General features: G+C 48.9%; 1 protein-coding gene across 2 annotated transcripts in view; it reads left to right on the forward strand.

Annotated features, from left to right (window-relative positions):
* Positions 1-19,845, forward strand: part of LOC129816507 (E3 ubiquitin-protein ligase SH3RF3-like) — a 94,549-nt gene extending 74,704 nt beyond the window's left edge. For both annotated transcript variants that reach the window (XM_055871068.1, XM_055871067.1), the window contains 6 exons: positions 6,401-6,852; positions 9,098-9,268; positions 9,543-9,763; positions 10,512-10,831; positions 12,241-12,572; positions 19,644-19,845. In XM_055871068.1, the coding sequence (XP_055727043.1) occupies positions 6,401-6,852; positions 9,098-9,268; positions 9,543-9,763; positions 10,512-10,831; positions 12,241-12,572; positions 19,644-19,812 (1,665 nt within the window). In that variant the 3' untranslated portion in view covers positions 19,813-19,845. The remainder of the gene's footprint in view (positions 1-6,400; positions 6,853-9,097; positions 9,269-9,542; positions 9,764-10,511; positions 10,832-12,240; positions 12,573-19,643) is intronic.
* Positions 19,846-21,627: the final 1,782 nt, after the last annotated feature.

A 21,627-nucleotide genomic window follows, 5' to 3' on the forward strand; every position in this document is an offset into this window, starting at 1 on the left:
TGAGACAGATCCACTCTGTCCAGCCCTCTACAGTCTATACTCACACACTGAGACAGATCCACTCGGTCCTGCCTTCTACAGTCTATACTCACACAATGAGACAGATCCACTCTGTCCTGCCCCCTACAGTCTATACTCACACACTGAGACAGATCCACTCTGTCCTGCCCTCTACAGTCTATACTCACACACTGAGACAGATCCACTCTGTCCTGCCCTCTACAGTCTATACTCACACGCTGAGACAGATCCACTCTGTCCTGCCCCCTACAGTCTATACTCACACACTGAGACATATCCACTCTGTTCTGCCCTCTACAGTCTATACTCACACGCTGAGACAGATCCACTCTGTCCTGCCCTCTACAGTCTATACTCACACACTGAGACAGATCCACTCTGTCCTGCCCTCTACAGTCTATACTCACACACTGAGACAGATCCACTCTGTCCTGCCCCCTACAGTCTATACTCACACACTGAGACATATCCACTCTGTTCTGCCCTCTACAGTCTATACTCACACGCTGAGACAGAACCACTCTGTCCTGCCCTGTACAGTCTATACTCACACACTGAGACAGATCCACTCTGTCCTGCCCTCTACAGTCTATACTCACACACTGAGACAGATCCACTCTGTCCTGCCCTCTACAGTCTATACTCACACGCTGAGACAGATCCACTCTGTCCTGCCCTCTACAGTCTATACTCACACGCTGAGACAGATCCACTCTGTCCTGCCCTCTACAGTCTATACTCACACGCTGAGACAGATCCACTCTGTCCTGCCCCCTACAGTCTATACTCACACACTGAGACATATCCACTCTGTTCTGCCCTCTACAGTCTATACTCACACGCTGAGACAGATCCACTCTGTCCTGCCCCCTACATTCTATACTCACACGCTGAGACAGATCCACTCTGTCCTGCCCCCTACAGTCTATACTCACACACTGAGACATATCCACTCTGTTCTGCCCTCTACAGTCTATACTCACACGCTGAGACAGATCCACTCTGTCCTGCCCTGTACAGTCTATACTCACACAAAGAGACAGATCCACTCTGTCCTGCCCCCTACAGTATATACTCACACACTGAGACAGATCCACTCTGTCCTGCCCTCTACAGTCTATACTCACACGCTGAGACAGATCCACTCTGTCCTGCCCCCTACAGTCTATACTCACACACTGAGACAGATCCACTCTGTCCTGCCCCCTACAGTCTATACTCACACGCTGAGACAGATCCACTCTGTCCTGCCCCCTACAGTCTATACTCACACGCTGAGACAGATCCACTCTGTCCTGCCCCCTCAGTCTATACTCACACACTGAGACAGATCCACTCTGTTCTGCCCTCTACAGTCTATACTAACACGCTGAGACAGATCCACTCTGTCCTGCCCGCTACAGTCTATACTCACACACTGAGACATATCCACTCTGTTCTGCCCTCTACAGTCTATACGCACACGCTGAGACAGATCCACTCTGTCCTGCCCTCTACAGTCTATACTCACACACTGAGACAGATCCACTCTGTCCTGCCCGCTACAGTCTATACTCACACACTGAGACAGATCCACTATGTCCTGCCCTCTACAGTCTATACTCACACGCTGAGACAGATCCACTCTGTCCTGCCCTGTACAGTCTATACTCACACACTGAGACAGATCCACTCTGTCCTGCCCCCTACAATCTATACTCACACACTGAGACAGATCCACTCGGTCCTGCCTTCTACAGTCTATACTCACACAATGAGACAGATCCACTCTGTCCTGCCCCCTACAGTCTATACTCACACGCTGAGACAGATCCACTCTGTCCTGCCCCCTCAGTCTATACTCACACACTGAGACAGATCCACTCTGTTCTGCCCTCTACAGTCTATACTAACACGCTGAGACAGATCCACTCTGTCCTGCCCGCTACAGGCTATACTCACACGTTGAGACAGATCCACTCTGTCCTGCCCTGTACAGTCTATACTCACACACTGAGACAGATCCACTATGTCCTGCCCTCTACAGTCTATACTCACACGCTGAGACAGATCCACTCTGTCCTGCCCTGTACAGTCTATACTCACACACTGAGACAGATCCACTCGGTCCTGCCTTCTACAGTCTATACTCACACAATGAGACAGATCCACTCTGTCCTGCCCTCTACAGTCTATACTCACACACTGAGACAGATCCACTCGGTCCTGCCCTCTACAGTCTATACTCACACACTGAGACAGATCCACTCGGTCCTGCCCTCTACAGTCTATACTCACACGCTGAGACAGATCCACTCTGTCCTGCCCCCTACATTCTATACTCACACGCTGAGACAGATCCACTCTGTCCTGCCCCCTACAGTCTATACTCACACACTGAGACATATCCACTCTGTTCTGCCCTCTACAGTCTATACTCACACGCTGAGACAGATCCACTCTGTCCTGCCCTGTACAGTCTATACTCACACAAAGAGACAGATCCACTCTGTCCTGCCCCCTACAGTATATACTCACACACTGAGACAGATCCACTCTGTCCTGCCCTCTACAGTCTATACTCACACGCTGAGACAGATCCACTCTGTCCTGCCCCCTACAGTCTATACTCACACACTGAGACAGATCCACTCTGTCCTGCCCCCTACAGTCTATACTCACACGCTGAGACAGATCCACTCTGTCCTGCCCCCTACAGTCTATACTCACACGCTGAGACAGATCCACTCTGTCCTGCCCCCTCAGTCTATACTCACACACTGAGACAGATCCACTCTGTTCTGCCCTCTACAGTCTATACTAACACGCTGAGACAGATCCACTCTGTCCTGCCCGCTACAGTCTATACTCACACACTGAGACATATCCACTCTGTTCTGCCCTCTACAGTCTATACGCACACGCTGAGACAGATCCACTCTGTCCTGCCCTCTACAGTCTATACTCACACACTGAGACAGATCCACTCTGTCCTGCCCGCTACAGTCTATACTCACACACTGAGACAGATCCACTATGTCCTGCCCTCTACAGTCTATACTCACACGCTGAGACAGATCCACTCTGTCCTGCCCTGTACAGTCTATACTCACACACTGAGACAGATCCACTCTGTCCTGCCCCCTACAATCTATACTCACACACTGAGACAGATCCACTCGGTCCTGCCTTCTACAGTCTATACTCACACAATGAGACAGATCCACTCTGTCCTGCCCCCTACAGTCTATACTCACACGCTGAGACAGATCCACTCTGTCCTGCCCCCTCAGTCTATACTCACACACTGAGACAGATCCACTCTGTTCTGCCCTCTACAGTCTATACTAACACGCTGAGACAGATCCACTCTGTCCTGCCCGCTACAGGCTATACTCACACGTTGAGACAGATCCACTCTGTCCTGCCCTGTACAGTCTATACTCACACACTGAGACAGATCCACTATGTCCTGCCCTCTACAGTCTATACTCACACGCTGAGACAGATCCAATCTGTCCTGCCCTGTACAGTCTATACTCACACACTGAGACAGATCCACTCGGTCCTGCCTTCTACAGTCTATACTCACACAATGAGACAGATCCACTCTGTCCTGCCCTCTACAGTCTATACTCACACACTGAGACAGATCCACTCGGTCCTGCCCTCTACAGTCTATACTCACACACTGAGACAGATCCACTCGGTCCTGCCCTCTACAGTCTATACTCACACACTGAGACAGATCCACTCTGTCCTGCCCCCTACAGTCTATACTCACACACTGAGACAGATCCACTCTGTCCTGCCCTCTACAGTCTATACTCACACGCTGAGACAGATCCACTCTGTCCTGCCCCCTACAGTCTATACTCACACACTGAGACAGATCCACTCTGTCCTGCCCCCTACAGTCTATACTCACACGCTGAGACAGATCCACTCTGTCCTGCCCCCTACAGTCTATACTCACACGCTGAGACAGATCCACTCTGTCCTGCCCCCTCAGTCTATACTCACACACTGAGACAGATCCACTCTGTTCTGCCCTCTACAGTCTATACTAACACGCTGAGACAGATCCACTCTGTCCTGCCCGCTACAGTCTATACTCACACACTGAGACATATCCACTCTGTTCTGCCCTCTACAGTCTATACTCACACGCTGAGACAGATCCACTCTGTCCTGCCCTCTACAGTCTATACTCACACACTGAGACAGATCCACTCTGTCCTGCCCGCTACAGTCTATACTCACACACTGAGACAGATCCACTATGTCCTGCCCTCTACAGTCTATACTCACACGCTGAGACAGATCCACTCTGTCCTGCCCTGTACAGTCTATACTCACACACTGAGACAGATCCACTCTGTCCTGCCCCCTACAATCTATACTCACACACTGAGACAGATCCACTCGGTCCTGCCTTCTACAGTCTATACTCACACAATGAGACAGATCCACTCTGTCCTGCCCCCTACAGTATATACTCACACACTGAGACAGATCCACTCTGTCCTGCCCTCTACAGTCTATACTCACATGCTGAGACAGATCCACTCTGTCCTGCCCCCTACAGTCTATACTCACACACTGAGACAGATCCACTCTGTGCTGCCCCCTACAGTCTATACTCACACGCTGAGACAGATCCACTCTGTCCTGCCCCCTACAGTCTATACTCACACGCTGAGACAGATCCACTCTGTCCTGCCCCCTCAGTCTATACTCACACACTGAGACAGATCCACTCTGTTCTGCCCTCTACAGTCTATACTAACACGCTGAGACAGATCCACTCTGTCCTGCCCGCTACAGGCTATACTCACACGTTGAGACAGATCCACTCTGTCCTGCCCTGTACAGTCTATACTCACACACTGAGACAGATCCACTATGTCCTGCCCTCTACAGTCTATACTCACACGCTGAGACAGATCCACTCTGTCCTGCCCTGTACAGTCTATACTCACACACTGAGACAGATCCACTCGGTCCTGCCTTCTACAGTCTATACTCACACAATGAGACAGATCCACTCTGTCCTGCCCTCTACAGTCTATACTCACACACTGAGACAGATCCACTCGGTCCTGCCCTCTACAGTCTATACTCACACACTGAGACAGATCCACTCGGTCCTGCCCTCTACAGTCTATACTCACACACTGAGACAGATCCACTCTGTCCTGGCCCCTACAGTCTATACTCACACACTGAGACAGATCCACTCGGTCCTGCCCCCTACAGTCTATACTCACACACTGAGACAGATCCACTCTGTCCTGCCCCCTACAGTCTATACTCACACACTGAGACAGATCCACTCTGTTCTGCCCTCTACAGTCTATACTCACACACTGAGACAGATCCACTCGGTCCTGCCTTCTACAGTCTATACTCACACACTGAGACAGATCCACTCTGTCCTGCCCTCTACAGTCTATACTCACACAATGAGACAGATCCACTCTGTCCTGCCCCCTACAGTCTATACTCACACACTGAGACAGATCCACTCTGTCCTGCCCCCTACAGTCTATACTCACACACTGAGACAGATCCACTCTGTCCTGCCCTCTACAGTCTATACTCACACACTGAGACAGATCCACTCTGTCCTGCCCTCTACAGTCTATACTCACACTCTGAGACAGATCCACTCTGTCCTGCCCTCTGCAGTCCATACTCACACGCTGAGACAAATCCACTCTGTCCTGCCCTGTACAGTCTATACTCACACACTGAGACAGATCCACTCTGTCCTGCCCTCTACAGTCTATACTCACACACTGAGACAGATCCACCCTGTCCAGCTCTCTACAGTCTATACTCACACGCTAACTATTCTCTCCAAGGAATCTTCTCCAACAAAGGAGTGTGTTTTCAGCGGAGGTGATATTGATGTAGTGTAGCAGAAAGCGTCCCCCGAGGTCAACGTGGTGACAATGTGTTTGTGGACTGAGAGGATCTGCTCTCTCTGTGTTGTGACTGTGAGACTGAGCATCCGTCTGTGAGAGAGCGTGAGTAGTGTTGTTGCTGGGTAGATTCAGTGTGTGGGGGTTATCTGACTAGCAAGAACAGACTACAAGATCGACTGTCATCCTGTCAGATATGAGCTGCATTACAAACGTTGTTCTCTCCTCCTCCTCTTTCACTAAGTACATAGATTCTCCCCAGGGTGTGGGGTGTGTGTGATCTTTTTTGTCTGGTTTGAAGTTCTGCCAACAGGAGAAGGCGTGCTCTGAGAGCCAGCAGTGTGTAGTAAAGCAGTCTAAAGCAATTCAATTCAATGATTTGAATGATGATTTTCCTCTCCTCTCGTCTCCTTTCGTCTCCTCTCGTCTCCTATCCTCTCGTCTCCTTTCCTCTCATCTCCTCTCCACTTTAGCTAAATGAAACAGCCAAACAGTTGATGGAGATTGACAAGCCGACATCCAATCCCATCCCTGGCCCCAGCTTTGACCCGTCTCCCGGCCTCCCATTGGGTCCCTGCTCCCCTGGCCCCTCCCCTGACCCATCCTCTGCAGGAAGTGGCAATGGTGCCCTCCAGAGGCAAGAGGAGGAGAGAAGAGGAGGAGAGGGGAAGAAAAACGCTAAGAAGCGCCACTCGTTCACAGCTATGAGTGTGACGCAGCGGACAGCCCAGCTCAACAACAGACACAGCATGGAGATCTCCCACCCTGTCCTCATCAGCTCCTCTGACCCCAGGGCTGCTGCACGAATACAGGACTCTCCCCCTGGTCCCGCTCCCTCCTCAGTAGGAGTTCTGGTTCCTCCCAGAATGGCTTCAGTCACCTCAGAACTGCTGGCTCAAACCAAGGTCCAACTACCACTCAACATGTAAGTTTACTCATCACACAGGCATGGTTCACTAACTGGTAAATCTATAGGTAAATGAGTTGACTAGCGATGCTGTCTGTTTTCTCTGAGCTGCTGTCCTGTCTATAAGTTGAAACAGAAGCTGAGTGGAATATAAAGATTCTGTTGCATCTACTACCATATCTTCCTGGACGTGCGTGCACACACACAAACACACACTATCCAGAGCGGGTTGTCCCGCTAATGAGGTCGGACACTTCCATCTCCGACCGGCAACCTGCCCTGTTGCTATGAGAAAACGTCCCCTAGTTACCATAGTAACCCAGAGGCAGTGCATGGAGACCTGCTTACTCTCCCCTCCTATTATTCTTCAGACACACAGTACCAGTCAAAAGTTAGGACACACCTACTCATTCAAGAATTTGCCTTTATTTTTACTATTTTCTACATTGTAAAACAATAGTGAAGACATCAAAACTATGAAATTAACACATATGGAATCATGTAGTAACCAAAAAAGTGTAAAACAAATCAAAATATATTTTATTTTTGAGATTCTTCAAAGTAGCCACCCTTTGCGTTGATGACAGCTTTGCACACTCTTGGCATTCTCTCAACCAACCATGAAATGTGTTTCCATGGTTGAGCAGCTGCACACAAGCCTATGATCACCATGCGCAATGCCAAGCGTCAGTGTAATGCCTGCCGGCATTGGACTCTGGAGCAGTGGAAACGCATTCTCTGAAGTGATGAATCACACTTCACCATCTGGCAGTCCGACGGATGAATCTGGGTTTGGCGGTTGCCAGGAGAACGCTACCTACCCAAATGCATAATGCCAACTGTAAAGTGTGGTGGAGGAGAAATAATGGTCTGGGGCTGTTTTTCATGGTTTGGGCTAGGACCCTTAGTGAAGGGAAATCTTAACGCTACAGCATACAATGACAATCTAGATGATTCTGTGCTTCCAACTTTGTGGCAACAGTTTGGGCAAAGCCCTTTCCGGTTTCAGCATGACAATGCCCCCATGCACAAAGTGAGGCCCATACAAATCAAATCAAATCAAGTTTATTTTATATAGCCCTTCGTACATCAGCTAATATCTCGAAGTGCTGTACAGAAACCCAGCCTAAAACCCCAAACAGCAAGCAATGCAGGTGTAGAAGCACGGTGGCTAGGAAAAACTCCCTAGAAAGGCCAAAACCTAGGAAGAAACCTAGAGAGGAACCAGGCTATGAGGGGTGGCCGGTCCTCTTCTGGCTGTGCCGGGTGGAGATTATAACAGAACATGGCCAAGATGTTCAAAATGTTCATAAGTGACAAGCATGGTCAAATAATAATCAGGAATAAATGTCAGTTGGCTTTTCATAGCCGATCATTAAGAGTTGAAAACAGCAGGTCTGGGACAGGTAGGGGTTCCATAACCGCAGGCAGAACAGTTGAAACTGGAATAGCAGCAAGGCCAGGTGGACTGGGGACAGCAAGGAGTCATCATGCCCGGTAGTCCTGACGTATGGTCCTAGGGCTCAGGTCCTCCGAGAGAGAGAAAGAAAGAGAGAAGGAGAGAATTAGAGAGAGCCAAGTTTTTCAAAATGTTCATAAATGACAAGCATGGTCAAATAATAATCAGGAATAAATGTCAGTTGGCTTTTCATAGCCATACAGAAGTGGTTTGTCAAGATCGGTGTGGAAGAACTTGACTGGCCTGCACAGAGCCCTGACCTCAACCCCATTGAACACCTTTGGGATGAATTGGAACGCCGACTGTGAGCCAGGCCTAATCGCCCAACATCAGTGCCCGACCTCACTAATGCTATTATGGCTGAATGGAAGCAAGTCCCCGCAGCAATGTTCTAACATCTAGTGAAAAGCCTTCCCTGAAGAGTGGAGGCTGTTATAGCAGCAAAGGGGGAATCAACTCCATATTAATGGCCATGATTTTGGAATGAGATGTTTGACAAGCAGGTGTCCACATACTTTTGGTCATATAGTGTATATTCAGACATAAATTCAGACATGTACATTCAGATATCAAACATATATTCAGTCGTACCCTCCAACAGTATTTGGACAGTGAATCCCCCCCCAAAATATTGTTCTTTATTCCAGCAAATTGGATATGAGATCAAATAATGCACATGAGGCATGCACAGAATCTCACCTTTTATGTGGTTGTATTTTATTACATAGTTGTTTGTCCATATTAAAATAATACCAGTCATTTGTTCAGTCATATGATCCTAAATGACGTCTCTGTGTATCCCAGCTACCTGGCCCTGTATGCGTATAAGTCCCAGAAGGCAGATGAGTTGGAGCTGAGGAAAGGAGAGATGTACCGCGTCACAGAGAAGTGTCAGGACGGGTGGTTTAAAGGAACCTCTCTACGCACCGCTGCTTCAGGTGTCTTCCCTGGGAACTACGTCACACCCGTATCCAGGTGAGACACACACAGGCACGCACGCACGCACACACACTCACACATTGTCTCACGCAAATACTCTCTTTCTCCCTCTCACACACACCCTTTCAAACACATAACTCTGTTTGCGTGATAGGCGGACGATAAGCAGCATGTTGATGGTAGTATAATAGGGGATATCAATAGTATCTTGGTCACTATTCTAACAGGACTGGAACCATTGAATCTCTCTCCTCTCTTACTTGCTCTCCCCCTCTCCCAACCCCCCCTCCCACTCGTGCTCTCTCTGCAGAGCTCCGTTTGCGGTGGGTGGTTCCCAGAGCTCCTGTCTCTCGGGGCAGGAGGTGGGAGGGGTGGGACAGGGGAGTAAGGCAGCCTCCCCCTCCTCCGCCGGCCCCTCCTCTCGTCCCTCCCCTCCTCCCTCTTCCCCCCAGTCTGCCGCTGCTCAGCTGAAGAACTGCCTTCGCTTTGGACAACAAACAGTTAACCAGACCCGCTCTGCCATGCAACTGGGTGAGTACACAGAGATTATTCAGGTTCTAGATCTGTAATTTCCTACATTTGATCCAGCTCTTATATCTGGCCTCTCTCCTTCCTTCCCTCTCTCTGTCAGGGAGAACATGTGATGATATTTAAAGTTTGTCCTGGGAGCCTCTCTCTTTGTCTCTGGCTCACACACACACACACGCACACACGCACACACACACACACACACACACACACACACACACACACACACACACACACACACACACACACACACACACACACACACACACACACACACACACACACACACACACACACGCACACACACACGCACACACACACACACCTGTCATCCTTTACAAAATAAAGTATGACCATAGGTAGGCTATGGTAGTTTGGTCACATGTGTCATGTGTTCCTCTCTATTGGCAGTCAGATGTCGTATTGGGGCGGCAGGTAGCCTAGCGGTTAGGGCGTTGGGGCAGTAACACAAAGGTCGCTGGTTTGAATACCTGAGCCGACAAGGTGAAAAATCGAAAGGCACTTAACCCTAATTTTCTCCAGGGGCGCCGTACTACTATGGCTAACCCTGCAAAATAACACATTTCACTGCACCTATCTGGTGTGACAATAAAATATATATATATAATATGATGACAGCACAAACAGGAAGCAGATGGTGTCTTGTAACAGTAAGATGACTACTGTGTGCTGTGTAATAGTATGTAACAGTGTGTAATAGTATGTAACAATGTGTAATGTGTATGTTCAGTCCACAGCCCGCCCTCCAGCAGCCCAGAGCGTCCCACACCCACCGTCTCTCCTCTCCGACCTCAGAGATCCTCCCCGTCGCGCTCCGCTGGCCAATCTGCTCGCCCAATGTCCATGGTGTCCCCTGGCCCTTCCCCCCTCTCCTCCCCTGCTTCGCGCCCTCTCTCCTGCCTCTCTTCGCCCCTCATCCCACTTTCCTCCCCTCTCTCCTGCCTCACCCCTCCCAACGCCAGTGCCGCCCTGCTCAACGGAGAATCAACCAATCCCTTCCAACCGTCCTCGCCTGGCCCCTCCCACAGCCACGCCCCAAAACCAGAGAAGGTGAGTCTCCTAGGGTGTCTCTCTTCATCTTGCTTCTCATCTCATCTCTCTCTCCTTGCTCTCTCTCACCATCTCTCTCTCTCTCTCTCTCTCTCTCTCTCTCTCTCTCTCTCTCTCTCCTCTCTCTCTCTCTCTCTCTCTCTCTCTCTCTCTCTCTCCTCTCTCTCTCTCTCTCTCTCTCTCTCTCTCTCTCTCTCTCTCTCTCTCTCTCTCTCTCTCTCTCTCTCTCTCTCTCTCTCTCTCTCTCTCTCTCTCTCTCTCTCTCTCTCTCTCTCTCTCTCTCTCTCTCTCTCTCTCTCTCTCTCTCTCTCTCTCACCTCACCACTACCTCCCTTTATCTAAACTCACAGCAGGGTCTGGTTCCCACATCACACTGCCTTAAAATCCCTCAACATGATGACATAGTCAGGAGGATATAGTCAGGGAATATTAAAAGCATAGCTAGGGGAAGTGGTGTTGAGGGGAAGTGGCTTGCACCTGGACATGGTGCAGAATCCTCCAACGCCAGACAGACAGACAGACTATCAGTGTGACAGGGCTGTCTTTGTGTGTTGTTCTTCATCTTGATGGGTGTATTAAAGCTGGGTCCATGGTGACAGTGATGGATGGTAGAGTTGTCTGAGAGAGAGGAGCCTATCTGCTCTGGTGTTGACTGTCTTCACAGACATTAGATGGTGACAATAGGACAAATAGACTAGGGAAGGACCATGATAAACAGTCATTGACTACGAGCTGTGGATGGATTAATTATAGTATTTAGTCTCATACCTCCACCTCCTAGCTTTCCTAACCATTTTAATTCCCCACATGCATTGGCTTATTATGCTTTGGAGTTTGCTGTCTGATTAAGTTAGAGGTTTGTGGTGTGTGTGTGTGTGTGTGTGTGTGTGTGTGTGTGTGTGTGTGTGTGTGTGTGTGTGTGTGTGTGTGTGTGTGTGTGTGTGTGTGTGTGTGTGTGTGTGTGTGTGTGTGTGTGTGTGTGTGTGTGTGTGTGTGTGTGTGTGTGTGTGTGTTATGAAGCCTGCTGTGCTGTCAGACAGATGCTTCCATGCTGAGTATGCACTGATAATTGGTTCTGACTCACATCTCAACCCCAAAGATGCACACAAACTCACAAACACACAAACACACACACACACAGACTAGTTCCCCCTGACACGTCGAGACTAGACTATCTGCTGTATTTGCGCTGCCCTCTGGTGGATGGTTAGAGAACTAAACTCAGATCTCAAAAAGATACTGTACTGGCCAACTGGAGGTGTCATTGTTACATCAGGTAGATACTGCTGGTTAACTGTCTCTGAGACCAGGAGGGATACTGCCAGAAAAATTGAACTGTAAATCTGTAGAAGAGACTGCAAATGTTTTCATCCCCATTCTCTTCTTTGTCTTGTTATCTGTGTCCACAGAAGGAGAAGAAAGGAGGTCTGCTAAAGCTTCTCTCTGGAGCCGCGGCCAAGAAAAAAGCATCTCATTCTCCCCCGTCCTCCCCACCAACCCTCCCCCTGTCGGGTGCCGTCCTCCCACATCACACCCGCTCTGGCTCCTGTCCAATGGATGCCCAGGGGCGTGCCGGGTCTTGTCCAATCGAGAGTGAGATGGCGGGGGCAATGGGGTTAGAGCTGCTGAACAGGAAGTCAGGATCCCTCGATCTCAACTTCCCCCGGTCGCCCCCGATGACCCGCCCCGGGATCGCACTGCTAGCTCTCCGGCCTGAACCCAAACCACTGTCCAGAGAGAGGTAAACACACACCCTGTCCAGAGAGAGGTATACACACACCCTGTCCAGAGAGAGGTAAACACACACCCTGTCCAGAGAGAGGTAAACACACACCCTGTCCAGAGAGAGGTAAACACACACCCTGTCCAGAGAGAGGTAAACACACACCCTGTCCAGAGAGAGGTAAACACACACCCTGTCCAGAGAGAGGTAAACACACACCCTGTCCAGAGAGAGGTAAACACACACCCTGTCCACAGAGAGGTATACACACACCCTGTCCAGAGAGAGGTAAACACACACCCTGTCCAGAGAGAGGTAAACACACACCCTGTCCACAGAGAGGTATACACACACCCTGTCCAGAGAGAGGTAAACACACACCCTGTCCAGAGAGAGGTATACACACACCCTGTCCAGAGAGAGGTAAACACACACCCTGTCCAGAGAGAGGTAAACACACACCCTGTTCAGAGAGAGGTAAACACACACCCTGTCCAGAGAGAGGTAAACACACACCCTGTCCAGAGAGAGAAAAACACACACCCTGTCCAGAGAGAGGTAAACACACACCCTGTCCAGAGAGAGGTAAACACACACCCTGTCCAGAGAGAGGTAAACACACACCCTGTCCAGAGAGAGGTAAACACACACCCTGTCCAGAGAGAGGTAAACACACACCCTGTCCAGAGAGAGGTAAACACACACCCTGTCCACAGAGAGGTATACACACACCCTGTCCAGAGAGAGGTAAACACACACCCTGTCCAGAGAGAGGTAAACACACACCCTGTCCAGAGAGAGGTAAACACACACCCTGTCCAGAGAGAGGTAAACACACACCCTGTCCAGAGAGAGGTAAACACACACCCTGTCCAGAGAGAGGTAAACACACACCCTGTCCAGAGAGAGGTAAACACACACCCTGTCCAGAGAGAGGTAAACACACACCCTGTTCAGAGAGAGGTAAACACACACCCTGTCCAGAGAGAGGTAAACACACACTATAACTACTCACATAGCCGCGGGAAGTAGGGGTTCTGACAAATCAGAATAAATAAATAAATAAATATACTTTTTCACAAAAGCAGTGCACTGGGCCTTTACTAGTCCCGTATTAACAGACTGATATAGCCGTCTGTAGTGATGGCAAAACTGTTTCATTCTGCACCGCCTCTGTCCTCCCGCCAGCGGAAAAAACTGCAGCAACCCCAACCTACTTCCCGCGGCTATGGCTACACACTCTCATACACACACCCTCAAACATCCACGAGATATGCTGTATGTTACGACTCTACGCCACTACAGCACCAGGAATAACTGAGCTTCTGATCATCATTCTTCTCCTATCCCCATCGGTGTGTGTCAGAGCTAATAGTGCCCTCTTTTTTCTCTGAGAGCAACCGCGTCACACAGATGCACGCACGCACACACACACACACACACACACAAACACACACACACACACTGACACACACTGACACTCACACATTAAAACACACAGTGCTCCGACCTCATGTTTCAAGCGCGTATAAATCTGTGTGAAGCATTTATATACAAGACTGCTGAATGATGATGACTTGAGCAGCAGCATATATCACCTCCGGTGTGTGTGTGTGTGTTTATGGTGTGCATGTGTTCGAATATGAGTTACAATGTTTCCCCACTGGTCAAAAACTGGTTGAATCAACGTTGTTTCCACGTCATTTCAACAAAAACCTTTATGTGATGACGTTGAATCAACGTGGAAAACTGATTTTCAAAAAGTCCTACATTTTCTTTTTTCCCACCCAACTTTCAAGGATGGGCATAAATTACAAATTACAATTTCTAAATACAACTACAAAATATCCTAAAGATCACTGTATCCAAATAGAATATTATATACTTTTGCATAGTATAGTATTTAATTATAATACATGTATTTTTTACTTTAAAATACATTTGCAAGTTGCCGGCTGAACAGCAGCAACATTCACAGCAATGGTTACAGAATCGTTTTATTTGCTGTGACTGTGATATGTCTGTCACGTTCCTGACCTGTTTTCCATTGTTTTTTGTATGTGTTTAGTTGGTCAGGGCGTGAGTTGGGGTGGGCATTCTATGTTATGCATTTCTATGTTTGGTTAAATGTGTTGCCTGATATGGTTCTCAATTAGAGGCAGGTGTTTGACGTTTCCTCTGATTGAGAACCATATTAAGGTAGGCTGTTCTCACTGTTTGTTTGTGGGTGATTGTCTTCCGTGTTTGTGTTCGTCACCACACGGGACTGTTTCGTTTGTTTAGTCTGTTCCTGTTCGTGCGTTCTTCGTGTTATGTAAGTTCTCATGTTCAGGTCTGTTTAACGTCGTTTGTTGTTTTGTAGTTTGTTCAAGTATATTTTCGTCTTCGTTATTATTATTAAAATCATTATGTCTACATACCTCGCTGCGTGTTGGTCCGATCCATGCTCCTCCTCGTCTGAGGAGGAGAACGACGTCGACAGCCGTTACAATGTCGTTGTTTATCTACCTTAGTGGAATGTGCACTGTCACTCTGGAGAAGAGCGTCCTGCTAAATGACCAAAATGTAAATGTACAATATGTGAAAATGAACAACTGCAAGCACACTGGGTATTGTCATTGGCCTTCTTTTGTGGGCGGAGCTCATTAGAGTAATAGTCAGCATCCTTTGCAATTGTGTAATGATCGTTCTCCTCCTCTTCGGACGAAGAGACGAAACACGAAAACACTTTAACAAATTACCAAAACAAATAAACGATGTAGACAGACCTGGACTTGAGAACTTACAATAAACGAAGAACGCACGAACAGGAACCGACTACATGAAACACAAACGAAACAGTCCCGTGTGGTAGACATACAGACACGAGATACAACCACCCACAACAAAAAATGTGAAACAACCTACCTATATATGGTTCTCAATCAGAGGAAAACGTAAAACACCTGCCTCTGATTGAGAGCCATACAAGGTCAATTAAACCTGACACTTAATACAGACTGCCCACCCAGCTCACGTCCTGACCCACTAAACACAACTATACAAAAGGAAAACAAGGTCAGGAACGTGACATTACCCCCCCCCCCCCCCCCCCCCCAAGATGCGGACTCCGGCCGCAAAACTCAACCTCAAGGGGAGGGTTTGGGTGGGCATCTGTCCACGGTGGCGGCTCCGGCTCGGACGCTGTCCCCACACCACCATAGTCACTCCCTGCTTCCGTATCCCCCTCCTAATGACCACCCTCCAAATAAACCCACCTAAATTAAGGGGCATCACCGGGATAAGGGGCATCACCGGTATAATGGGGCAGCACCGGACTGAGGGGCATCTCCGGACTGAGGGACGGCAGCTCTGGACTGGCTGGCAGCTCCGGCTGGTCATGGCTGGCTGACGGCTCCGGCTGGTCATGGCTGGCTGACGGCTCAGGCTGGTCATGGCTGGCTGACGGCTCAGGCTGGTCATGGCTGGCTGACGGCTCCGGCAGGTCATGGCTGGCTGACGGCTCCGGCTGGTCATGGCTGGCTGACGGCTCCGGCTGGTCATGGCTGGCTGACGGCTCAGGCTGGTCATGGCTGGCTGACGGCTCAGGCTGGTCATGGCTGGCGGACGGCTTCGGCTGGTCATGGCTGGCTGACGGCTCCGGCTGGTCATGGCTGGCTGACGGCTCCGGCTGGTCATGGCTGGCTGACGGCTCCGGCTGGTCATGGCTGGCTGACGGCTCCGGCTGGTCATGGCTGGCTGACGGCTCCGGCTGGTCATGGCTGGCGGACGGCTCCGGCTGGTCATGGCTGGCGGACGGCTCTGGCTGATCCTGTCCGGCGGACGGCTCTGACTGATCCTGTCTGGCGGACGGCTCTCGCTGATCCTGTCTGGCGGAAGGCTCTGGCTGATCCTGTCTGGCGGAAGGCTCTGGCTGCTCCTGTCTGGCGGAAGGCTCTGGCTGCTCCTGTCTGACGGAAGGCTCTAGCGGCTCCTGTCTGGCGGACGGCTCTGAAGGCTCATGGCAGACGGGCGGCTTTGTAGGCTCAGTACAGACGGGCGGCTTTGAAGGCTCAGTACAGACGGGCAGTTCATGTGGCGCTTGGCAGACGGACAGTTCAGACGGCGTTGGGCAGACGGGCAGTTCAGGCGCCGTTGGGCAGACGGGCAGTTCAGACGGTGTTGGGCAGACGGGCAGTTCAGGCGCCGCTGGGCAGACGGCAGACTCTGGCCGGCTGAGACGCACTGTAGGCCTGGTACGTGGTACTGGAACTGGAGGTACCGGCTTAAGGACACGCACCATCAGGCTAGTGCGGGGAACAACAACAGGGCACACTGGACTCTCAAGGCGTACTATAGGCCTGGTGCGTGGTACCGGCACTGGTGGTACCGGGCTGAGGGCACGCACTTCAGGGCGAGTACGGGGAGAAGGAACAGTGCGTACAGGGCACTTCGTCCGAAGAGGAGGAGTAGGGATTGGACCAAAGCGCAGCGTTGTTATATGACATACTGATTTATTTAAACGAATAGAGGAAACACGAAAACACTTTAACAAATTACCAAAACAAATAAACGATGTAGACAGACCTGGACTTGAGAACTTACAATAAACGAAGAACGCGCGAACAGGAACCGACTACATGAAACACAAACGAAACAGTCCCGTGTGGTAGACATACAGACACGAGATTACAACCACCCACAACAAACAATGTGAAACAACCTACCTATATATGGTTCTCAATCAGAGGAAAACGTAAAACACCTGCCTCTGATGGAGAGCCATACAAGGTCAATTAAACCTGACACTTAACATAGAACAAACAACACAGACTGCCCACCCAGCTCACGTCCTGACCCACTAAACACAACTATACAAAAGGAAAACAAGGTCAGGAACGTGACAAATTGTTAATTTTTACATACACATTTATACACTGCTCAAAAAAATAAAGGGAACACTTAAACAACACAATGTAACTCCAAGTCAATCACACTTCTGTGAAATCAAACTGTCCACGTAGGAAGCAACACTGATTGACAATAAATTTCACATGCTGTTGTGCAAATGGAATAGACAAAAGGTGGAAATTATAGGCAATTAGCAAGACACCCCCCAAAACAGGAGTGATTCTGCAGGTGGTGACCACAGACCACTTCTCAGTTCCTATGCTTCCTGGCTGATGTTTTGGTCACTTTTGAATGTTGGCGGTGCTCTCACTCTAGTGGTAGCATGAGACGAAGTCTCCAACCCACACAAGTGGCTCAGGTAGTGCAGTTCATCCAGAATGGCACATCAATGCGAACTGTGGCAAAAAGGTTTGCTGTGTCTGTCAGCGTAGTGTCCAGAGCATGCAGGCGCTACCAGGAGACAGGCCAGTACATCAGGAGACGTGGAGGAGGCCGTAGGAGGGCAACAACCCAGCAGCAGGACCGCTACCTCCGCCTTTGTGCAAGGAGGTGCACTGCCAGCGCCCTGCAAAATGACCTCCAGCAGGCCACAAATGTGCAGGCCACTACTTAGGCATGCTGCAAGGAGGCATGAGGCCTGCAGATGTGGCCAGGGCAATAAAATGCAATGTCTGTACTGTGAGACGCCTAAGACAGAGTTACAGGGAGACAGGATGGACATCTGATCGTCCTCGCAGTGGCAAACCACGTGTAACAACACCTGCACAGGATCGGTACATCCGAACATCACACCTGCGGGACAGGTACAGGATGGCAACAACAACTGCCCGAGTTACAGCAGGAACGCACAATCCCTCCATCAGTGCTCAGACTGTCCGCAATAGGCTGAGAGAGGCTGGACTGAGGGCTTGTAGGCCTGTTGTAGGCAGGTCCTCTCCAGACATCACCGGCAACATACACATTGTATGTTGGGCACAAACCCACCATCGCTGGACCAGACAGGGCTGGCCAAAAGTGCTCTTCACAGACGAGTCACGTTTTTGTCTCACCAGGGGTGATGGTCAGATTTGCGTTTATCGTTGAAGGAATGAGCATTACACTGAAACCTGTACTCTGGAGCGGGATCGATTTGGAGGTGGAGGGTCCATCATGGTCTGGGACGGTGTGTCACAGCATCATCGGACTGAGCTTGTTGTCATTGCAGGCAATCTCAACGCTGTGTGTTACAGGGAAGACATCCTCCTCCCTCATGTGGTACCCTTCCTGAAGGCTCATCCTGACATGATCCTCCAGCATGACAATGCCACCAGCCATACTGCTCATTCTGTGCATGATTTCATGCAAGACAGGAATGTCAGTGTTCTGCCATCGCCAGCGAAGAGCCCGGATCTCAATCCCATTGAGCACGTCTGGGACCTGTTGGATCGGAGGGTGAGGGCTAGGGGCATTCCCCCCAGAAATGTCCGGGAACTTGCAGGTGCCTTGGTGGAAGAGTGGAGTAACATCTCACAGCAAGAACTGGCAAATATGGTGCAGTCCATGAGGAGGAGATGAACTGCAGTACTTAATGCAGCTGGTGGCCACACCAGATATTGACTGTTACTTTTGATTTTGACCCCCCCTTTGTTCAGGGACACATTATTCAATTTCTGTTAGTCACATGTCTGTGGAACTTGTTCAGTTTATGTCTCAGTTGTTGAATCTTGTTATGTTCATACAAATATTTACACATGTTAAGTTTGCTGAAAATAAACGCAGCTGACAGTGAGAGGACGTTTCTTTTTTTGCTGAGTTTAGTTTATTTAGCAGATGCTCTAATCACACGATGGTGCCATCAGACTTCTGATACCAATATAGGGTGGAAGTATTTTTTAAAGTATTTTGTAAATACAAATGAAAGCTTTCAAAAGGATCTTGTTACAAAATACATTGCATTGTAGTTCACCCCAGCATAATACAAATGACTAAATACTCAGAAGTAATTGAAATACATATTTCAAAAACATTTAACAGAAATACTGCCCATCTCTGCCAACCTTTAACCTAAATCCAATGTCATGGTGAAATGTTTTGTTGATTTTTCATTGAATTCATATTAGTTGACAACTCAACCATATTGGTTGGGGTTGAACTGGCGTCTGTGAGGTTGAACTGGCGTCTGTGCCCAGTGGGTCATTATCCGTAACCCTCCCTCCCCAGGTATCGTGTGGTGGTGCCCTACCCCCCTCAGAGTGAGGCGGAGATCGAGCTGAGACAGGGAGACGTGGTGTTTGTTCATAAGAAGAGAGAAGATGGCTGGTACAAAGGAACTCTGCAGAGGACCGGACGTACTGGGCTCTTCCCTGGCAGCTTCGTAGAGATCTTCTGAACAGGACCGCTACCCCCCCCCACACACACACCCCCCCCCCCCCCCCCCACACCCACACACACACACACACACACACACACACACACACACACACACACACACACACACACACACACACACACACACACACACACATGCAGGGATGGGCAAAAATTACAAAATACAATTACAAAAGATCAATGTATCAAAATGAACTACAAGATACTTGTATTTTATAAGAATTTGGGGGGCACCTATATGTGTACTATTACACACAAGTGTGTAATGGAAATGTTTTTGGGGGGCATATCCCAACTCCCCCGAAGTGACTTGCTGAAGGGCACAGCGACTGATTTTTTTCACCTTGTCGCCTCCGGTATTCAAACTAGCAACCTTTTGATCACTGGCCTAATGCTCTAACCTCGAGGCTACCTGCCGCCCCAAATGTATTTAATTGAAATACATGTATTTTGTATTTTAAATACATAAATACATTTGCAAACTCAGTGACGGCTACATAAACGTTTAATTTGCTATGACTGATGTTGTTTATCTACCTTAGTTGAATGTACTGACTGTAAGTCACTCTGGATAAGTGTCTGCTAAATGACCAAAATGCTGTATATACTGTATGTGAAAATGAACACACCAAAACGAACTGCAAAGCACACTAGGTATTATTATTGGCCTTGTTTCTAGATGAGATATATCTTAACCTAATTCTCTTAACCTGCTACGTTAATTCTATTAAACCAAACGTTAAAACTATTAAACCAAAAAAGTACATTTTGACAAAAGCTGTATCTTTTCTGGACTAAACCTTGTTTCAGGGCGGAGCTCATTAAAACAATACTTGTCCATTATTACATACACGTTTATATTTAGTTCATTTAGCAGACGCTCTTATCACACCATAGTGCCATCAGACTTCTGATACCAATGCAGGGTGAAAGGGGGATGGTGAACCGCTATAAACAAATGGTATAGAAAAGTATTTTGTATTTTGAAAATACAAATTTCAGCTCTTGAAAGTATCTTATTACAAAATACTGTACATTGGAGTGTAGTCCAGCCCAGTGTAATACAATTTACAAAATACTCAGAAGTAATTTAAATACATATTTCAAATACACGTAACAGAAATACTGCCCATCTCTGCACACACGGCTACCCCAGCTCCAACCAGCCTCATAGGAGCGGGGGCCTTTATCCACACAGGACAGCTATGGCAGGGGTCCTTCATCAACCTCATCAATGACTAGTGATGTTGACATCATCAGGAGGCGCCAGCAATTATTGAAGGCACAACGAGCGGCACACTGTATTTTTCTATTGCTTCAGTGTGTATTTGTTTTAAACATCAGTGTCCGTATGAATGTGTGGTATGGCTAGAGACAGGCCGTACTGGTTACAGAAGCACCTAAAGACCCTGGCTAACCTGATACCTGTTCTTTCTGGTCGGGGTGTGTGTATGCATGTCTGTATGCATGTGTGTGTGTGTGCGTGCATGTGTGCGAGTAAGAGAGACCAGTAGTTGGTAATACCAGTCATGTGGAAACTCAACATTGGGAAAGAAAGCACATCAACAGTCCCAAATGGTCTTCATTTTAACATACCCCACTTCTGACAAGCTACTTCAAACCTCCTCTTTCATTGGTTAAGCACACAACGGTGGTCCTCTCTAATTGGCTAAGTACACAGTTCCTCTCTCATTTACTAAGCACACAACAACTGTACCCCAACAGAAGTAGGATCAACTGGTTTAGAAGAGTAAAGACGTCTACAGGTCAGGAAGACAGAGTGAAGCACAGAGTTGGGAAGGCCAGAACGAGTCGG

Source organism: Salvelinus fontinalis, chromosome 19 (assembly GCF_029448725.1).
Source record: "Salvelinus fontinalis isolate EN_2023a chromosome 19, ASM2944872v1, whole genome shotgun sequence".
Classification (NCBI taxonomy): domain Eukaryota; kingdom Metazoa; phylum Chordata; class Actinopteri; order Salmoniformes; family Salmonidae; genus Salvelinus; species Salvelinus fontinalis.